The 20,477-nt window shown below is 41.0% G+C and overlaps 1 protein-coding gene across 1 annotated transcript in view; it reads right to left on the bottom strand.

Annotated features, from left to right (window-relative positions):
• Nucleotides 1–20,477, bottom strand: part of LOC134340875 (otoancorin-like) — a 110,929-nt gene that overhangs the window by 8,990 nt on the left and 81,462 nt on the right. Inside the window, exons 16-19 of the mRNA XM_063038447.1 lie at nt 11,968–12,161; nt 11,764–11,857; nt 9,747–9,891; nt 708–889 (exon numbers count right to left, since the gene is read on the bottom strand). Of these exons, the coding sequence (XP_062894517.1) occupies nt 708–889; nt 9,747–9,891; nt 11,764–11,857; nt 11,968–12,161 (615 nt within the window). The remainder of the gene's footprint in view (nt 1–707; nt 890–9,746; nt 9,892–11,763; nt 11,858–11,967; nt 12,162–20,477) is intronic.

The raw sequence follows: 20,477 nt of genomic DNA, 5'->3' as shown, positions 1-20,477 counted from the left end.
AACTTCTCTTTGTAGCATGTATCCTCAAATCCAAGCAGCATTCTGGTAACTTCCTATGCATCCTGCCCAAAACCTCTACATCCTTCCTATAATGACACATCCTGTAAGGACTAATATTTCCATAATGTGACCTTGGAATTCATGGGAAATCATGGTGGCCGAGATGCATGACAGGCTATGTGAGTGATGCAGTTTGAAGTGTGAATAGATCCTGCCAGCAGAGGTTGCAGATATACTGAATTAGGGAAAATTATGTGGAACATGGGTCAATGCCCATGTTATTAACTCAGGGGTAGATGAGGTCCTTCAGGTGTAAATTAAAGAATGAAGTCATGTAGTAATTGAAGTCATATCACATGCAACAAGGCACCATGTGAAAAAGGGTATGAACATCATGTCCCAAGAATCAAATCACCAGCAAAGAAATTCAGTTCAGTACATGGTCAGTGAAGCTAAGCGTGCTTCTGGAGCAATGGTACTGGTAACTAAATCAAAAGAGGACCTGCAAATACTCCCCAGTCCACTGTCATTCCTTTCTATACTATCAATGTCCCAGAAGCAAATTCACTTGACAGCACCCACTCTGAGGCACGCTATTAGATGAGAATTTCTTCAAATTCTTTTCACTTCATCATGACTGCATCTTCCCAATGATGGTGGAGAATATAACTAGGACACTATCACCCGTGGATATTGCAACTACTCACCTCCAAGGCCCTTGTCTTTAAAGCTTCCAGCTGTTCAATGCTGAAGCCTGTGACCGCAGTCAGTGTGTCCAGAGAATCTACAAAGTCTTTCACCGCAATGCAACGCAGTTGTTCCGCGGTCCACACTTTATTTGCTTCGCCGAGAGCTTCAATCTTGTCAAAGGTGATCATCACTTTACACCCTGGAAGTCACGTAAATAAAGTATGAGAAAGACGACAGTCACAATCTTTAGAGATTTCCCCCCCCCCCTCAGGAAATATCTGATGAAAAATATCAACTCTTGAAATGTAACACAGGACATTAGCCGCAGTGACACAGGAACTCTGCCTCAATTTCATTAGAAATCACTACAAAGCAAGTTCTTAAATTTTGTGATGGAGTAATGGTTATTCTTTATTCTGTTTAATCATCTTTGGCAATGGGTGGAGTACAACAAGAAACCCACTTTCAGGTTTCTTGAAACTCTTTCAGTTGTTGCATCCACTTGAGATGGAAAGCAGGAGTGCAGAAAGAGAACATGAGATATCATTGGCAGACAAGTTAGAAACATAGAAACATAGAAAATAGGTGCAGGAGTAGGCTATTCGGCCCTTCGAGCCTGCACCGCCATTTATTATGATCATGGCTGATCATCCAACTCAGAACCCCGCCCCAGCCTTCCCTCCATACCCCCTGACCCCTGTAGCCACAAGGGCCATATCTAACTCCCTCTTAAACATAGCCAATGAACTGGCCTCAACAGTTTCCTGTGGCAGAGAATTCCACAGATTCACCACTCTCTGTGTGAAGAAGTTTTTCCTAATCTCGGTCCTAAAAGGCTTCCCCTCTATCCTCAAACTGTGACCCCTCATTCTGGACTTCCCCAACATCGGGAACAATCTTCCTGCATCTAGCCTGTCCAATCCCTTTAGGATCTTATACGTTTCAATCAGATCCCCCCTCAATCTTCTAAATTCCAACGAGTACAAGCCCAGTTCATCCAGTCTTTCTTCATATGAAAGTCCTGCCATCCCAGGAATCAATCTGGTGAACCTTCTTTGTACTCCCTCTATGGCAAGGATGTCTTTCCTCAGATTAGGGGACCAAAACTGCACACAATACTCCAGGTGTGGTCTCACCAAGGCCTTGTACAACTGCAGTAGTACCTCCCTGCTCCTGTACTCGAATCCTCTCGCTATAAATGCCAGCATACCATTCGCCTTTTTCACCGCCTGCTGTACCTGCATGCCCACTTTCAATGACTGGTGTATAATGACACTCAGGTCTCATTGCACCTCCCCTTTTCCTAATCGGCCACCATTCAGATAATAATCTGTTTTCCTATTTTTGCCACCAAAGTGGATGACTTCACATTTATCCACATTAAGTTGCATCTGCCATGAGTTTGCCCACTCACCCAACCTATCCAAGTCACCCTGCATCCTCTTAGCATCCTCCTCACTGCTAACACTGCCACCCAGCTTCGTGTCATCCGCAAACTTGGAGATGCTGCATTTAATTCCCTCATCCAAGTCATTAATATATATTGTATATATATTATAAAGGAGAATCCGAAGAGATTCTCCAAGTATATTAACAGTAAAAGAGAGAACAGGTTCCTAAAAAAGGATCAGTGTGGCCCTTTATTTGTGGAGATATGGGAGATAGGTCTGAAATACATACTTCTCATCTGAATTTGCTGTGAGAGACTCATGAACAAGAGAATTCAGGAGAAAAATAAAGTGATATCCTGAAACTTACCAATATTATGAAAGAAGAAATATTGCTGGTCTTGAGGAGCACAAAGATAGATGGATCCCTCTGATCTGACCAAGTGTGTCCTCGGACATTGTGGGAGGAAATTGCTGGAGCAATGTCAGAAATTTTTGTGTCTTCTTAAAGCACAGTGAGGTGAAGGAAAACTGGAGAAAGATTAATGGCGAGCCTTTGTTTAAGAAGGGTTGCAAAGACAAGCTAGGGATCTATAAGCTGGTGAGCCTGACATCAGATGTGGGTTAAGTTACTAGATGAGATTCTGAGAGACAAGATCTAACTGCATTTGGAAAGGCAAGGACTGATGGGGATAGTCAGAATGTCTTTATGAGTAGGAAATTGAGTTTCACAAATTTAATTAAGCTTTCTGAAGATGCGATGAAGTTGATTGACGAGTGCTGTGTAGTAGACATTGTCTGCATGAATTTTATCAAGTTTTTTGACAAGGTTCCGAATGGCAGAATGAGTGTGAGGTCATATGGGATTCAGAATGAGCTAGCCAATTGGATACAAAATTGGCTTGATGCAAGGATGCAGAGGGTGGTAATTGAAGTTTTTTTTTCAGATTAGAGGACTATAACCAGGGTTGTGTTGCAGGGATCAGTGCTGGATCCATTGTTTTTGTCTTATACATCAAAGGTTTCAATGAGAATGAAGGTGGCATATAAGAACATAAGAAATAGGAGCAGACATAGGCCATCTGGCCCGTCAAACCTGCTCTGCTATTCAATAAGATCATGGCTGATCTGGCCATGGTCTCATCTCCACCTTCCTGCCTTTGCCCCATAACCCTTAATTCCCCTATTATGCAAAAATCTATCCAAACTGGTCTTAAATATATTTACTGAGGCAACCTTCACTGCTTCATTGGGCAGAGAATTCTATAGATTCACCACTCTTTGGGAAAAGCAGTTCCTCCTCATTTCCATCCTAAATTTACACCCCTGAATCTTCAGGCTATGTCCCCTAGTTCTAGTCTCACATACCAGTGGAGACAACTTCCCTGCCTCTATCTTATCTATCCCTTTCACAATTTTATGTTTCTATAAGATCTCCTCTGATCCTGCTAAATTCAAGTGAGTACAGTCCCAGACAACCCAATCTCTCCTCATGGTCTAACCCCTCATCTCTGGAATCAACCTGGTGAACCTCCTCTGCACTGCCTCCAAATCCAGTGCATCTTTCCTCAAGTAAGGAAACCAGAACTGCACGCAGGTGAGGCCTCACCAGTACCTGATATAGTTGCAGCATAACCTCCCTGGTCTTAAATTCAGTCCCTCTAGAAATGAAAGTCAACAATCCATTTGCCTTCTTGATAGCCTGCTGCACCTGCAAACCAACCATTTGCGATCTAAAGGTCAGTAAGTTTGCAGATGACACCAAAATTGGTTGTGTGGTGAACAATGAAGAATGTTGTCTCAGGTTCCAGCAAGATCTAGATCAAGTAGGAAAATGAACAAAGGAATTATGGAATTTAACCCAGCCAAATGCAAAATGGTGCAATTCGAGAAGTTAAGCCAGAACAGGACTTACATAGTCGATGACAGGGCATTGGGGAGCGTTGTAGAACACAGAGATTGTGGGCTACATGTATATACCGTGCCTACAAAAAGTATTTACCCTGTGGAAGTTTTCATGTTTTATTGTTTTACAACATTGAATCACAATGGATTTAATTTGTCTTTTTTTGACACTGATCAACAGAAAAAAAAATCTCTACAAAGTAATCTAAATTATTTACAAATATAAAATCACAAAATAATTGGTTGAATAAGTACTCACCCCCTTCAAGTCAGTATTTAGTAGGTGTATCTTTGGCACCAATTACAGCCTTGAGTCTATGTGGATAGGTCTCTATCAGCTTTGAACATCTGGATACTGCAATATTTCCCCATCCTTCTTTTCAAAACTGCTCAAGCTCTGTCAGATTGCATGGGTTCCCTGATTGAACAGCCCATTTCAAGCCCAGCCACAAATTCTCAATTGGATTGAGGTCTGGACTCGACTTGGCCACTCCAGGACATTAACTTTGTTGTCTTTAAGCCATTCCTGTGTAGTTTTGGCTTTATGCTTGGGTCATCGTCTTGCTTGAAATCTTCTCCTAAGTCGCAGTTCTCTTGCTTCTGTGTCAGGTTTTCCTCCAGGATTTCCCTGTATTTTGCTGCATTCATTTTACCCTCTACCCTCAAGTCTTCCAGGGCCTGCTGCAGTGAAGCATCCCCACAGCATGATGCAGCCACCACTATGCTTCACGGTAGGGATGGGGTGTTTTTGATGATGTGCGGTGTTTGGCTTACGCCAAAGATAACGTTTAGTCTGACGGCCAAGAACCTGAATTTCAGTTTCATCAGAACATAGGACTCCAGTTGACTTCAGAGTTTCCCACATGCCTTCTGGCAAACTTTAGCCAAGATTTCATGTGAGTTTTTTTTTCCCAACAGTGGCTTTGCCACTCTCCCATAAAGCTGTGACTGGTGAAGCACCCAGGCAACAGTTGTTGTGTGCACAGTCTCTCCCATCTCAGCCACTGAAGCTTGTAACTCCTTCAGCGTTGTCACAGGTCTCTTGGTGGACTCCCTCACTAGTCCCCTTCTTGCACGCTCACTCAGGTTTTGAGGACGGCCTGCTCTAGGCAGATTCACAGCTGTGCCATATTCTTTCCACTTCTTGATGATTGATTTAACTGTACTCCAAGGTATATCAGTGACTTGGAAATTTTCTTGTATCCATCCTCTGACATGTGCTTTCCAATAACCTTCTCACAGCATTTCTTGGAGTGTTCTTTTGATTTCACGGTGTAGTTTTTGCCAGGATACTGACTCACCAGCATATGGACCTTCCAGATACAGGTGTATTTTTTCTACAATCAGTTGAAACACCTTGACTGCACAAAGGAGATGAATACTTATGCAATCAATTATTTTGTGTTTTATATTTGTAATTAATTTAGATCACTTTGTTGAGATCTGTTTTCACTTTGACACAAAAGTCTTTTCCTGTTGATCAGTGTCAAAAAAAGCCAAATTAAATCCACTGTGATTCAATGTTGTAAAACAATAAAACATGAAAACTTCCAAGGGGGGGAAGGGGGTGAATACTTTTTATAGGCACTATAGTTCCATTAAAATGGTGACACAGGAGGTGAAGAAGGCAGATAGCATGTATGGTGCTCTCACTTGTGGCTCCAAGTAGCTGTTCGCACGAGGCAGCGGCCACACCCTGGTAAACCGCTTCGACAGGTGGGCCTTGTATCCCGGTGAGATAGGGACATGCCTGTCCTAGCATACAAAGTCAGCTCCTTTCCCTTCCCATCAAAAACCTATGCCCTGGGAGAAAATAGGGCATTCATCCACCTTATCAATGCCCCAAGTGATTTTATAAGCTTCTGAATGGTAACCCCTCAGCCTCACGTAAACACAAAATACTCTGCAGATGCTGGGGTCAAAGCAACACTCACAACATGCTGGAGGAACTCAGCAGGTCGGGCAGCATCCGTGGAAACGATCAGTTGACGTTTTGGGCCGGAACCCTTCATCAGGACTGTAGGAGGAAGGGGCAAAGGCCCTATAAAGAAGGTGGGGGGAGGGTGGGAAGGAGAAGGCTGGTGGGTCGAGCACCTCCGCTCCGTCCGCCACAACAGACAGGATCTCCCAGTAGCCACCCACCTCAACCTCAACCCCGCCCCCACTCCCATCCAGACACGCCCACACATGGCCCCCTCCACTGCCATGATGAGGCCAAACCCAGGCCGGAGGAGCAACACCCCACACACCGTCCAGGTAGTCTCCAGCCCCTTGGTATGAACAGAGAATTCAGAGGTGCTCGACCCACCAGCCTTCTCCTTCCCACCCTCCCCCCACCTTCTTTATAGGGCCTCTGTCCCTTCCCTCTACAGTCCTGACGAAGGGCTCCGGCCCGAAACGTTGATGAACCCCTCAGCCTCCTTTGCCTCAGGAAAAATAGTCCCATCCTATCCACCTCTCCTGACAACTGAAGCTTTTCATTATTGGAAAAATGCTCGTGAATTTCTTCTGCACTCTCTCTCTCTTAATTACAGCTCTCCTTGGCGTGGCAATGAGAACAGTATATAATATTTCTGTGTAATGTCACCAACATCCTATATATATGTAATATGTTGTCCCAATAATGCCCTATGGTGGTTGTCCGTCATTTCAACGACGGCAGAAAACCACAGGAGAGTTTTTAAAGTGGAAAAGCTGTTGTACTGGGGCAGCTCGTCAGAAGTTTGGGTCTGGTGGTACGAGTAGTCGTCACACCTAGTGGGTATAACCAACAAGCTGCAAGTGGTAAAGACAACTAAATTACAGGTATATGGATAGGAATCAGGCAAATAGGACCAGCTCAGGAAAGCACCTTGGTCAACATAAAGGGCTTGTTTCCATTCTGCATTATCCTTCAACACTTGAATCTAAAAAGCTCACAGTTGTTTAGTAATTCTTTTGATTTCAGGAGTCTTCTTCTGCCATTCAGCTTCGAAGTGAACATATGTGATGAAAAATCTTTGTGAGAAGAATATACCTGACTGCTTTCCTAAATTAGACTTGAAGCAGTTTGAAGTGTGTCACAGTATTTTAACATAAGGAAGCCAAAATAGTCGAACATGTCAGGCTTTTCTCAGTGGTACATATCTGAAAATTGCTATTTCCCATGTTGGACATGATTTCTCAGTCAAAATACATCACTCTAGAAATTCATCTGGATTTTGTTGGTTGTCGTGCAGCTCTTTAACACCTGTTGTGACCTTTGTGAGCTGACATTAGAAAAGAAAGATTAACTTCATTTGTCACAAGTACATCAAAACGTAACAGTGAAATGCGTCGCTTGTTTCAAATCAAATCAGCGAGGATTGTACAAGTGTTACAATGTTTCCGGCCTCAACATGGGATGCTCAAAACTCACTACTCCTTATAGTACATCTTTGGAATATGGGAGTAAACTGAAGCGCACAGAGGAAATGCATACAGTCACGGAGAATATACAAACTCCTTGCTCCTTACAGATAGCGGTGGGTATTGAACCCTGATTTTATAGCTGGTGTTGTAATGGTGCTACGCTCAGTTGCAGCGGCTTCTAGGGGTCCAACCAAAGGTATTATTGTCTCCTTTAAACATATTTTTTACAATTGCAAGACACTGCTGCACATTAAGAACCTGAAGAAATGCAGATCTAACCCATCAGCGAATTGCTCATTGGTGGAGAAACTGACGAAGCTCGACTAGGTGCAGCTCATGCTGCTGCCTACATCAGGGAGATATCGGTGAGCAAAGTTGGTGTAAAGTCTAACAGCGAGTAATCATCTTAGACACTTTCCTTGTGATTGCAAGACCCTGTTGGCTATTGTTAATGTGGGATGTTGAAAATCTGATTCACCGACTTATTGGAGGATGGCGGAGACCTGCACAGTCTCAGTCATTGCGAGAACTAGGCCTCAAGCCGCGGTGTCACCTGTTTACAGCCGCCCAGGAGAGAGACATTGGAGTCGGTGCAGTCCACTGGAGTGCCGGGGCGGTGTGGCACAGTGTCCAAGCTGGAGTCAGGCCTGCCTCCGGTATTCGCTCGGCAGAAAACAAGCCATATTGTGTTCAAATTAAGAATGCTGCAACATTCATGGGCTCAGGGTTTTGAACTTTTTTTTAAATCAGTGACCATATTTTACTTATATGTGCTATATGTGCTGTCTATGACTGTGTTTTGTATCTTAGCCCCGGAAGAATGCTGTTTTGTTTGGGTATTCATGTATGGTTCAATGACAATTAAACTTGAACTAATCACTGCAATACCATACCGCACTATTAGAATACTGAGGGGAAAATTAAAAGTTGTCCAACTGAACTATAACCTTATCAATGTAAGTCCAATACTTAACCCCCAAAACTCTAATTACTGGTGTTCCCCAAACTTCTGGCTGCACCTGGAATATTTTGCATACTGTCCTTGTTACCCCATTGTAGGGAAGATGTCGAGACTTTGGAGAAGGGTGCAGAACAGGTTTACCAAGATGTTGCCTGAATTAGGGGGTGTGTGCTATAACAAGAGGTTGAACAAAGTCAGGTTGTTTTCTGTGGAGATCTGATAGAGGTTAAAAATGCTTTTTACATTTTGGGAAACAATTTTATTAGAATCAATGGAGTGAATGTTTAATTCAGGAAAATCCTTACAAGAGGTTTCTCATCTCAATCAATTATTAAATAAAAAAATGAAGTATGAACTATTCGAGATGCAAAAATTATAAGCTTTTAGCTATGTAATTAAACATGTATTGTAGATTGTTTGTATCATTTAATTATTTTGAGATCTGAGTGTTGATAGAAAGGCTGGCATTTATTGCCCATCTTTAAATCGGTTTGGTCATTTTAGAGTTAAACACATCTCTCTTCCTCATTGGGAGACCATAATTGGTGCAGATCAATAATAATATATCCTCCTCACTGACAATCAACACAGGCACATTTTAAGGAAGCGTGCTTAGCCTACTGCTCTGCTCTCTCTGCAATCATTACTGTGTGGCTAGGCACAGCTCAAACGCCAACGATAAATTCGCTGATGACACCATTGTTGTTGAGAGAATTTCAGATGGTGACGAGGTGTACAGGAATGAGACCGATCAGTTGGTGGAGTGGTGTTGCAACAAACTTGCAGTCAACGTCGGCAGCACCGAGGGACAGATTGTGGACTTCAGGAAGGGGAAATCAGGAGAACCCACACTAGTCCTCAGTGAATGGTCAGCAGTGGAAAGGGTGAAGAATTTAAAAGTTCCTGGCCATCAACATCTCAGAGGATCCATCCTGCACCTTATGCATCTATACTGAGGTGGTCATGATGATGACGTGCCAGCAGCTGTACTTCATTATCAGTTTGAGGATATTTGGTATATCAGCACAGACTAGCAAATTTCTACAGATGTTTGGTGGAGAGACCGGTTGCATCACTGCTTGGTATGGGGGCTTCAATGCACAGGAGTGAAAGAGGATGCAGAGGGTTGTGGACTCACCCAGCTCCAGCACAAGCCTCCTCACTATTGGAGGCATCTTCAAATGGAGGCATTTATCATCGAGGATCATCACCATCTGAGACATGTCCTCTTCTCATTACTTCCATCAGGCAGAAGGTACAGAAGCCTGGTGACCCATACTCAATGTTTTAGGAGCAGTTTCTTCCCTTCTGCCATCAGTTTTCTGAATAGTCCATGAACCATGAATACTACCTCACTTTTTCTCTTTTGCACTATTTATTTATTTGGTTGTTTGTTTGTTATTGTAACTTACCTGCTGCTCGCTTCTTCATGTTGGACTTTTGCCCTTCAGTGATAGTGAAGATCTTCCAATAAAGTGAAGAAAATTGATCAGATGGAATGTTCTTGGCAGGCTTGTGAGAGGAGAGGATCTGCTCAAGGGCTATTTTTATGTCATCCTAAAGAAGATGTCAATTATTACAATTAAAATGCACTTTAACAATAAAGTATAGGTATTTGATGACACAAAAATATTACATATCCATGCAGATAAAATAATTGGACATTAGGAAATGGAGATTTACTGTAGATAAAGCCTGGGAGACACAGTAATCATGGAGAAGAGAGTCAAAGGATGAAAGAGTGACAGAACAAGGAAATTGGTTTATTGACCTAATGAGTCCACAGCAAACCCTTACACTTATTCTACACAAATGCTGTTTTATATTTCCCACATTTCTATCAACTCCCTCAGATTCTTCCTTTCACCAACACACTGTACATTTTACAGTGGCCAATTTACCTACTTGTTTTTCAGATGAGGGAGGAAACTAGGATGTCCTGAAGAAACCCATGTGATCACATGGGGAGTGTGCAAGACCCACCCAATCAACAGTTGGATCACTGGAGCTGCAGGCCTGATATGCTACTGCTGGTTAGCATGGTAGTCGAATTATTGAACATTTTCGGAAAATCAAATGGTTCATGAGGTTACATTAAAAATTATTTGATCATATTGAAAGTGCTGCACTCATTTTTGTAAGCAAGAAACACTGAAAAGAAATCAATTTTAATTAGAGGCAGAAAATGCAGCAACAAATACCCCATGTTAAAGGTCCAACCACAAGGCAACTGTGAAGCACTCTTCTAATTCCTTTGAGAAATAGCAACTTTAATAGGACACAAGATATTCTACAGATGCTGGAAATCCAGAGTTACATACACAAGATACTGGAAGAACTCAGCAGGTCAGGCAGCATCTATGGAAAGGAATAATAAGTTGACGTTTTGGGCCGGGACTCTTCATCAGAATTGTAAATGAAGGGGGGAAGAAACCAGAATAAGAAAGTGGATGGAGGGAAAGGAGTACAAGCTGGAAGTTGATAGGGGAAGGTAGGTAGGTGGGGGAGAGGGATGAAGTGAGAAACTCAAAGGTGATAGGTGGGGGAGGTAAAGGGCTGAAGAAGAAAGACTAATAGGATAGGTAACTATTGTTACAAAACTAAACATCACTTCTATCCTTTTTTTCCAATGGAAGGTTTACTAGATGTGAGACCATGACATCCTTTCCATGTACTGTATATGTGTTGCACCTCCCAGAATATAAATTCTACTTTTCCGTGGCTTGATAGCTTAATTTGCACTTTTTGTTTGAATGAAGCACCTTGGCATCTCTTTCAAAACTAAAGTCATTATAAAAATACAATTGTTGTTTTCTGCTCACAGGCATGAGAACCAATTAAACATCTTTTCCTCATGACTGGTCATGACATGCGGATGTGGGTAAACTCACCAATTCCACATTCCCAGCTGGAAGCCACCAATGGGAGGACAGTGGGTTGAAGATTCAACAATATTCATGTTGCTTTTCTATATTTATTTATTTAGCAATACAGCGGGGCAAAGGCTCCTCTGGCTCTTTGAGCCATGCCGCCCCAGCAACCCTACAACCCCAATTTCATCATGGTACAATTTACAATGACTAATTAACCTACCCAGTATGACTTACGACTGTGGGAAGAAACCGGAGCAGCAAGGGAAAACCCTCACACTCCACAGGGACTCCTTACAGAATGGCGCAAGAATCGAACTCTGAACTCGGAAGCGCCCCAAGTTGTAATTGCGTTGTGCTAACTGCTACGTTACCATGGTGCCCAACTTCACTTTTCTCACTTCTTGAAGCTTTTTGAATAGTATTAATAACTTTTACCAAACAAAATGTTCCATCCAAGAAAGGTCAGATTTTTGCTATTCAACCCTGTGGCTATATCTATAATACATGTATCAGAGGAATCATAGCTCTGGTGAGACCATTTCTAGAGTCTACTTACATTATTGGGAATTGTTTTAAAGTCTTCACGTTTGAGAACTGTCAGCAAGTCACCTAACTGAATCAATACATCCTCTGTCCAGTTTGAAATAGATCTAGATTAAAGAAAATACTTTATGTTGATATCACATTCAAAGTTGCCATAAACAAGTAGCTTGCCAAACACTGACAACATCTTATCTAACTAAAAGCTAACTCTGCTTACGGAAAGGCTGACAAGATTGTCGGTCTGAGAGTATTTTTCTTCTCTTCACTGAATTGTCCACATTGGCGCAGTTGAGGAATTATTGCAAGGAAGACGGAGTTGTTCAACGTTTTAAGCTCATCAGAACTGAATTCACAGACCAGAGATCCCAAGTTGGTGCCTTGCTCCTCAGTCAATGAGGAAGCAGCAAAATTCTGTTGACAAAGAAGAAAATAAAACCAGCGTACAAGTCAAATAGCAAATCATCAATCAAGTTTTTTTTAACATAAAACTCAAACATCACAAATTTTGCCTTTGTACATGTAACAAGTAAAGTTAATCTTTAATATTCTTTGGTTTTGATCTTTTGTATCAAGGAAGCAGAGAGGTTACATTATGAAACTGGCAGTCTGGCCTAACTAGATACTGGCTGTGAGTACAAGTCATATGAGTAAATGCATCTAATTACACTTCCTGTCTAATCGCCACATCCGTTCAACCATTTTTTCCCTCCATCTGTCTAACATTAATGTTAACTGAGCTTCTGCTTCAAGTGCAGCTCATAACTCTCTATTTTAAAAGTTGCTTTTATTTCTAATACAAAGTCTTGTAGCCTTACATTTCTGACCATTAGCTACTGGAAAAGCCAATTTTTAACTTTTTTTTCCAAATCTTCTCACACCAGGGGGCATCCTAATGCACTCCTTGAAGCTCCACTTTCATTCCTATGTTCCTGAGCCGAACACCACAAGGAGTCTCTAAACCAAAACCCCACATTACGGAGAGTTGAATAATTCTTTGATGATAAATTTAAAATTTTATATTTTGAATTTGATGATATTTTTTATTCCAATACTGATAAAATTAAATCTTATTTAATGTACTGGGAACTGCTCCAAAATTCAAGGAACACAAAACACTGCTTAGAAGTATTTAATCATAGAGTGACAAGGAACGGAAAGAAGTCCATCTGCCCAACAGATCTGTGCCAACCATTTACTCTAATCCTACTATAATCTCATTTTATACTCCCCACTTTCCAATCCAATTCCCCACAGATTTTACCACTTACCTGCACATTACAATGGTTAATTAACCGATCAACCTGTACGTCTTTGAAATGTGGGAGGGAACTGGAGGACACAGGGGAGACCCATAGGGACAGAGAAGATTTGGCAGCTCCACACAGGCTGTGCCAGGAGTCAGGATTGAACTTGCATTGCCGGAGATATTAGTTCCATCAGCTGTGCCACTCTACCAGGCTTCTATCATAGCTTCTATTTTTTGTGTTTATCATGCTCACTAGATTTTTAATCTAGTTTCCAAACTCCCATGAGATAGACTATTAAAGAATCTCCAAACACTGAACACAATGCTCACTAACCTCTTTCAAAAGTTCAGGGAAGCGTGTCAATTTTGATTATTTAGAGAAACAGCACTGTTTGGAGTTACTAGGCAAGTTACCTGTTGAATTTAATCGAGTCTAAACTAATGGGAAGGGGTTCTAAAAAAGATTTGGCTTACTCCCACTTTAATTTTATATGAGCCTGAGCAACTGTTCACAATGTCATAGAATCATACAGAATGAAAGCGGTTCCTCAGACTATCAAGACCATTGACCTCCAATTACACTGATTCTGCATCAAACTCATTTTTTCATTCTCTCAGGATTCACATCAATTTCCCCAGATTCTGTCACTCATCCAGTCACTAGGCAGAATTTACAGTGACTGATTAGTTCACCGATCCACACGACTTTGGGACGTGTAAAGAAATAGAACTACCTGGATGAACCTCAAACGGTCACAGGAAGCATGTACAAGCTCCACATGGACGGCACGAAGATTGGGGATTGACTTCAGATCTCTAACAGTGTGAGACAGCACCTCTGCTGGCTTCCCCATTGGGTTGCCATTGTGGTTATGAGCAGTGAGCAGACACTGTGGAAAGATTCCTTTCAAATCCTTTATAAACTTCGGGTTCACAATTGCGGCACTTTCTTTCTTCCAGCATTTTTGCAAATGAACAGTGAGAGTTAGAAATGAAGCAAGTGAGGCTTTGATACAGGCACCTGGAAAATATGGATCAGGTTTAGGAGAGACAGGTGGCATAGATCAGAAACTGAATGATGTGTGATAGCACACCAGGAGCAGGACCGCACGGCTTGAGAACCATTGACACAGCAAGTCCAATTAAAACTGCCAAGCCATTCATTTTCAGCCCTAGTTTTGACTCTGCAGCAGATAAAGCCAAATCAGAAAATCGATTTTCATTTCTAACTTTGAAATCAATATTTTTCATCCTTTTCAACAGGTTTTGACTATCCCGAGGGATTTGTCATGCTGTGATTGTTTCCTTGATTTGCGAGGAACTGAACTGATGGGGATTTAGTACATTATCCAGCACTCAACTGGGAATAACACAAAGGTTACTTAAATCCCACATGGAATCCTGGTAAAAATAGAATTGAGTGCAATACATCACAGGGGCAATTTGTGGCAGGAATGAGTTACAAATGGCCTTTCCATATCAAATCTGTTCTGAAAATGGTCCCTTGTGCTTTCCCCTATTGAATGGTCATTGTTTATTATGGGAAATACAGTCTTACTATGAACTAAGAGCAATGGGAAGATTATATCACATTTAGTGATCTAACTACAAAAAAAATCAGATAAGATGACATTTATCAAAACAAATGCCTAATAAAGTTCATAAAATTATGAGGGGCATAGATAAAATGGACAGCCAGGATCTTTTTCCCCAGGGTAGAAATGTTGACTACTGGAGGGCACATATTTATGGTGAGAGGGGGAAGTTTGAAAGGGGATGTGTGGGGTAAGTTTTCATTTTTACACAGCGTGCTATGTTCTACGACACTGTACAACAAAAGTTTTGCTTCCTGAATACATTTGGGTGTATCTTATGGCATTTGGTCTGCTGATCATGAAAATAATCATAACATTTTCCTATCACACACCATTTTTAAAAAAAAATTGCCTATATTTGTTATTTCAATTCATACTTCAATTCAGAATAACTGATGCCAAGATTAAGGAGGGCATTTTTGTTAGTCTATAAATCAATGACACGCAATTCGAAGTACTTCTAGTGGGACCGGAGAAAATCACATGGAAGGCATTCAAGGATGTTGTTGAAAATCTTCTTGTAACTACAGAGCACCAAACTGTGAGAAGCTAGTTGACAATGTGCTTCAAAACCATCAAGTGCAACATGTCACTAAAGATTCATTTTCTACATTCCCACTTAGACTTCTTCCCTGCAAACCTTTGCACCATCAGTGGCGAGCATGGTGAAAGGTTTCACCAGTGTCATTGCGGTCATGGAAAAATGGTATCAGGGCAACTGGAATCCATCAATGCTGGCTGATTATTGTTGGACACTTAAATGAATAGCCTCAGTACAAATGAAAATCATCAACAAAACATAGTTAGCTTAGTTGAACTATGCCAAGTGTCAGCACTGTTATGTAATTAAATGCATTATATTCAATAAAAGTTACTTTCTTGTTTCTCCAAATTCCTGCGTGATACAAGTAGTCTGACATTATATTTGTGTTCAACTTCAACGGCCTATCATAAATTAAAAAAAACATCTGAGGAAGCCACACTTTTGAGGAAATTTGTTGTCCAGTGTAATTTATGGAATCATACTGCATAAAAAATAGATTGAGGTTTTTGCCTCCTTCCATCTATCAAACCCACCTCAAGCACTAAACACCCATTTGCACTAATCCAACATCAATCCATTTTTATTCCTCTTGCATTTCCATCAGTTCCCTCCAGATTCTACTACAGTATATACCTACAGATGGGAACAAATTTACACTGGCCAGTGCACGTGCATTTGAGATGTGGGAGGAAATTGGTGCACTTAGCGGAAACCCATATGAAAAATGCACTCATGAAGTGCCAGAGGTCAGGACTGAACTCATATCGCAACAGCTGTGAGGCAGCAGTTCCACAATCTGCACCACTGCTCAGTTGTCTCTGTATCCTATTACTTCAGTAAGAACCTCTTTCCATTTCAGATTTAGCATAAATGCAACAAGTCCAAGAATCCTTGCAGCTGTGTTTGTGATATTTAGTTAATTATCTTGCTTTTAAATTAGCAGGGGTCTTGAGTAACATGGACATCATTGGTTATCTGTTTTGTTTTTCAAAAATCAGCATGATTCATTAATGGTTTTTGCAATGTGACATAAAACGCATGCTCATAATTTGTTGAAGTTATGCATCATTTTAAATTTAAATCAGATGCAGAGCAATGGAACCATTAACAATGCCACAGAGTTAATTAAGGTGTGAGAACAAAGGTGATGCAATATTTATTGTAAAGTCAAAAGTGAACCACGTAAGCCAAAGAGTTATTGGTTCAAGTTCACTCTGAAAATTGACTTTCAAGTTATATTTATTCTAATGTGAAGGATTGCTGTCACAAATTAAAACATTTGTCCTGCCCCAATCCTAAACTGTTAAATAAAAGATTAGAAGCAGCAGATTGCTCATTGAAGATTTCCAAACACCCCATCCTGAATTTGTGAAGATTTTTTTTTTAAAGGGAATAAATTATTCTCAGCAGTGTGAAATTCAGTACCTTGTTAAAGCAACCAGGTTTGTTCCTGGAGTTTTGTGGGAAACTAATTTGTTAATGAACTGATCACAGAAGTGAATAGTTGTAATTTTTAATATTTATCTCCGCTGACTGGTGATCTTCTGCGCATTAATGGTGACTTAATATGCTAAATCAGTAGATAATAGATTGTAAGGTTTGATGGTGACACGATGGAGGACAACAATTCAATATAATTTACATTCTACCTCCTGTTAGATTCCATTGGAAATTTGTGCTCCCAACCAAGTCTATTACAATGTATGTTAATATCCTTTGTGTTATTACATTACACGATCTTCAGATACAGTGTTGTTAGCAAGAGAAAACAGTTTTATTTTCTCTTTGATTACCACTTTATAATGGAATAATACCATGCACTAGATGGCCATTTGGACCGTCTCTGCCTGTTGTGAAAGTGCCAGAGCTTCTGGCCATTTTATGTTTTCTTGTGTTCTGCTATCCAGACTGATCCATGGACTTCACAAGCACTTTCACAACAGATGAATCAAATTCAGCACTTTGTTCACTCAGCAACAAAAGGTGGGTCAGCGGTTTCACAAAAGCAACTTGTTCAATTTCAAGAAATAGTACAAATTACTGAAACAGATTTTTGTGATGTTGATGCTAAAATAATCTCAAGTAAATCCCTGCATATTGTACTGAGATATTAGTAATGCTGTATATAATTTGCTTACATGTGAATTGTTGGACCACACCTGCCCAGACTGGATGCAAAGGACTGATTTCACTGACTTTAGCTTCAAGGCAGAAAGTTATAGACAACGAACAGACGGTGGGAGACAACACCCTATGCCCAACATGCTTTGGCATAAGTGAAAACAACAGCTTTGCCCCATTAAAGCTATGAGGCATTTTACTAATTTTTAAATGTCTCTGATGAACATAAATATTAAGAACAAATAAAATTGTAATAAATAGTCAAAAGTCTTCGAAATTAATAAGCATTAATCAGATATTAATAGGCACTTAGCAATACTTAAAATATTTAACTGAAGCAGGCAAAATAATTAAAAGAAAACTTAGACCATAAGACACAGGAGCAGAATTAGGCCATTTGGCCCATCAAGTCTACTCCACCATTTCATCATGGCCAATCCATTTCCCTCTCAACCCCATTCCCCTGCCTTCTACCCATAACCTTTCAGGCCCTGACCAATCAAGAACCTATCAACTTCTGCCTTAAATACGCCCGAAAATTTGGCCTCTACAGTCACCTTTGGTAATGAATTCCTCAGATTCACCACCCTCTGGCTAAAGAAATTTCTCCTCATCTTCATTCTAAATGCACATCTCTCTATTCTGTGGTTGTGCCCTCTGTTCTTAAGACTTCCCCACCATACGAGACATTCTCTCCACATCCAGTGTATCATGACTTTTCAATATTCAATAGGTTTCAATGAGCTCCTCCCACATTCTTCGAAATTCCAGCAAATACAGGCCCAGAGCCAATCGCTTCTCATTCCATTCATTCCTAGGATCATTCTCGTGAATCTCTGCTGAATCCCCTCCAATGTCAGCACATCCTTTCTTGAATAAGGGGCCCAAACTGCTCACAATACACCATGAGGCCTCACCAGTTCCTTATAATGCCTCAGCATTACATCCTTACTTTTATATTCTCATCCTCTCGAAATGAATACTGACATTGCATTTGTCTTCCTCACCACAAACTCAGAATGCAAATTAACCTTTAGGGAATCCTGCAAGAGGACTCCCAAGTCACTCTGCACCTTGGATTTTCTCTCCAGTTTGAAAATTAGTCTATGTTTTTATTCCTTTCTACCAAAGTGCATGATCATACAGTTCCCCACACTGTATTCTGTGCCATTCCTTGCCCATTCTCCTAATCTGTCCAAGTCCTTCTCAGTTTCTCTGCTTCCTCCACCTATTTTCTACACGCACCTCCACCTATTTTCGTATCATCTTCAAACTTGGCCACAAAGCCATCAATTCCATCCTCCAAATCATTGACATACAGCGGAAAAAGAATCAGTCCCAATACAGACCCCTGTGGATCACCACTAGTCACTGGCAGTCAACCAGAAAAGGCTCCCTTATTCCCACTCTTTGCTTCCTGCCAATCAGCCAAAGCTCTATCTATGCCAGTATTTTTCCTATAATACCACGGGCTCTTATCTTGTTAAGTAGTCTCATATGTGGCACCTTGTCAAAGGTCTGCTGAAAATCCAAGTACTTAACATCTACTGATTCTCCTTTGTCCATCTACTTCTCAAAGAATTCTAACCTAACAACCAATTCAAACATCTTCTCAACTACTGAGGTCAGGCCAACTCCCCTATAATTTGCTTTCTTCTGCCTTCCTCCCTTCTTGAAAAGTGGAATGACGTTTGCAATTTTCCAGTCCTCCTAAACCATTCCAGAATCTAGTGATTATTGAAAGATCATTACTAATACCTCAACAATCTCTTTAGCTACCTCATTCAGAACTCAGGGGTGTAGTCCATCTGGTCCAGGTGACCTATCTACCTTCTGACCTTTCAGTTTCCCAAGCACCTCCTCCTTAGTAACAGCAACTCCACTCACTTCTGCCCCCTGACACCCTTGAACATCCGGCATACTGCTAGTGTCTTCCACAGTGAAGATTAATGCAAAATTCTTATTCAGTTTGTTTGTCATATCCTTGTCCCCCATTACTACCTCTCCGACAACATTTTTCAGTGTCCAATATCTACTCGTGCCTCTCCTTTACTTGTGAAATATCTGAAAAAACTTTTGGTATCCTCTCTGATATTGTTGGCTAGCTTACCTTCATATTTCATCTTTTTCTCCCTTATGGCTTTTTAGTTGCCTTCTGATGGTTTTTAAATATTTCCCAATCCTCTAACTTCCCACTAATTTTTGCTCTATTATATGGCCTCTCTTTTGCTTTTATGTTAGCTTTGACTTCCCTTGTCAGCCACGGTTGTGTCATCCTGCCTTTAGAATACTTCTTTTTTGGGATGTCTCTACCCTGCGCATTCTGAATTGCTTCCAGAATCTCCAACCATTGCTGCTCTGCTGTCATCTCTGCTGGTGTCCTTTTCCAATCAATCTTTCCTTCCCCTTTGCCTCCTAATCTGCAGACCATGAACTGAAATCTATAAGTACTCAGATCCATACTATTGAACCATGTGTCATTTCAGTGACTGATGTGGCACCTCACGACACTAAATCTCACATTCTGCTTCAACTTATGGAAGTTTAACTTTGTGAATGCTGAGTGCTGGGTGTACAGGAGCACAGGAGCAAGATGTACCAGCTAGTTGAGTGGTACCGCAGCAACAACCTTGCACTCAATATCGGTAAAACCAAAGAGCTGATTGTGGATTTTAGAAAGGGTAAGACAAGGAAACACAAACCAGTCCTTATGGAGGGATCGGAAGTGGAGAGAGTGAGCAATTTCAAATTCCTGAGTGTCAATATCTCTGAGGATCTAACCTGGTCCCAATATATCGATGCAGCTATAAATTGAATTGAAATGAATTGACTTCAGTCCTTAAATCCTTCACATACATGAGGAGTAAAAATGTCTATGTTACGTTCCATCTGAATGTGCAATGCGCTGAAGAAGCTAAGACAGGGTGATTGATAAGTTCATGGCCTAAGGTAGAAGGAGTCAATTTTCGAAAACCCAGCACATTTATTTTTCAACATAGTCCCCTCCTACATTTACACACTTAGTCCAGCGGTCATGGAGCATATGGATCTTGGACCTCCAGAAAGTGTCCACAGCAGGGGTGATTGATAAGTTCGTGGGCTAAGGTAGAAGGAGATGAGTTATTAACTTCAAACTTTCTGCATAATCACTCAAAGCGCTGAACTGCATGTGCATGTAACGAGAGTTGCATAACTCATCTCCTTCTACCTTAGGCCACAAA

This window comes from Mobula hypostoma, chromosome X2 (assembly GCF_963921235.1).
Source record: "Mobula hypostoma chromosome X2, sMobHyp1.1, whole genome shotgun sequence".
Taxonomy (NCBI): domain Eukaryota; kingdom Metazoa; phylum Chordata; class Chondrichthyes; order Myliobatiformes; family Myliobatidae; genus Mobula; species Mobula hypostoma.
This window is presented reverse-complemented; position numbering and strand designations above follow the sequence as displayed.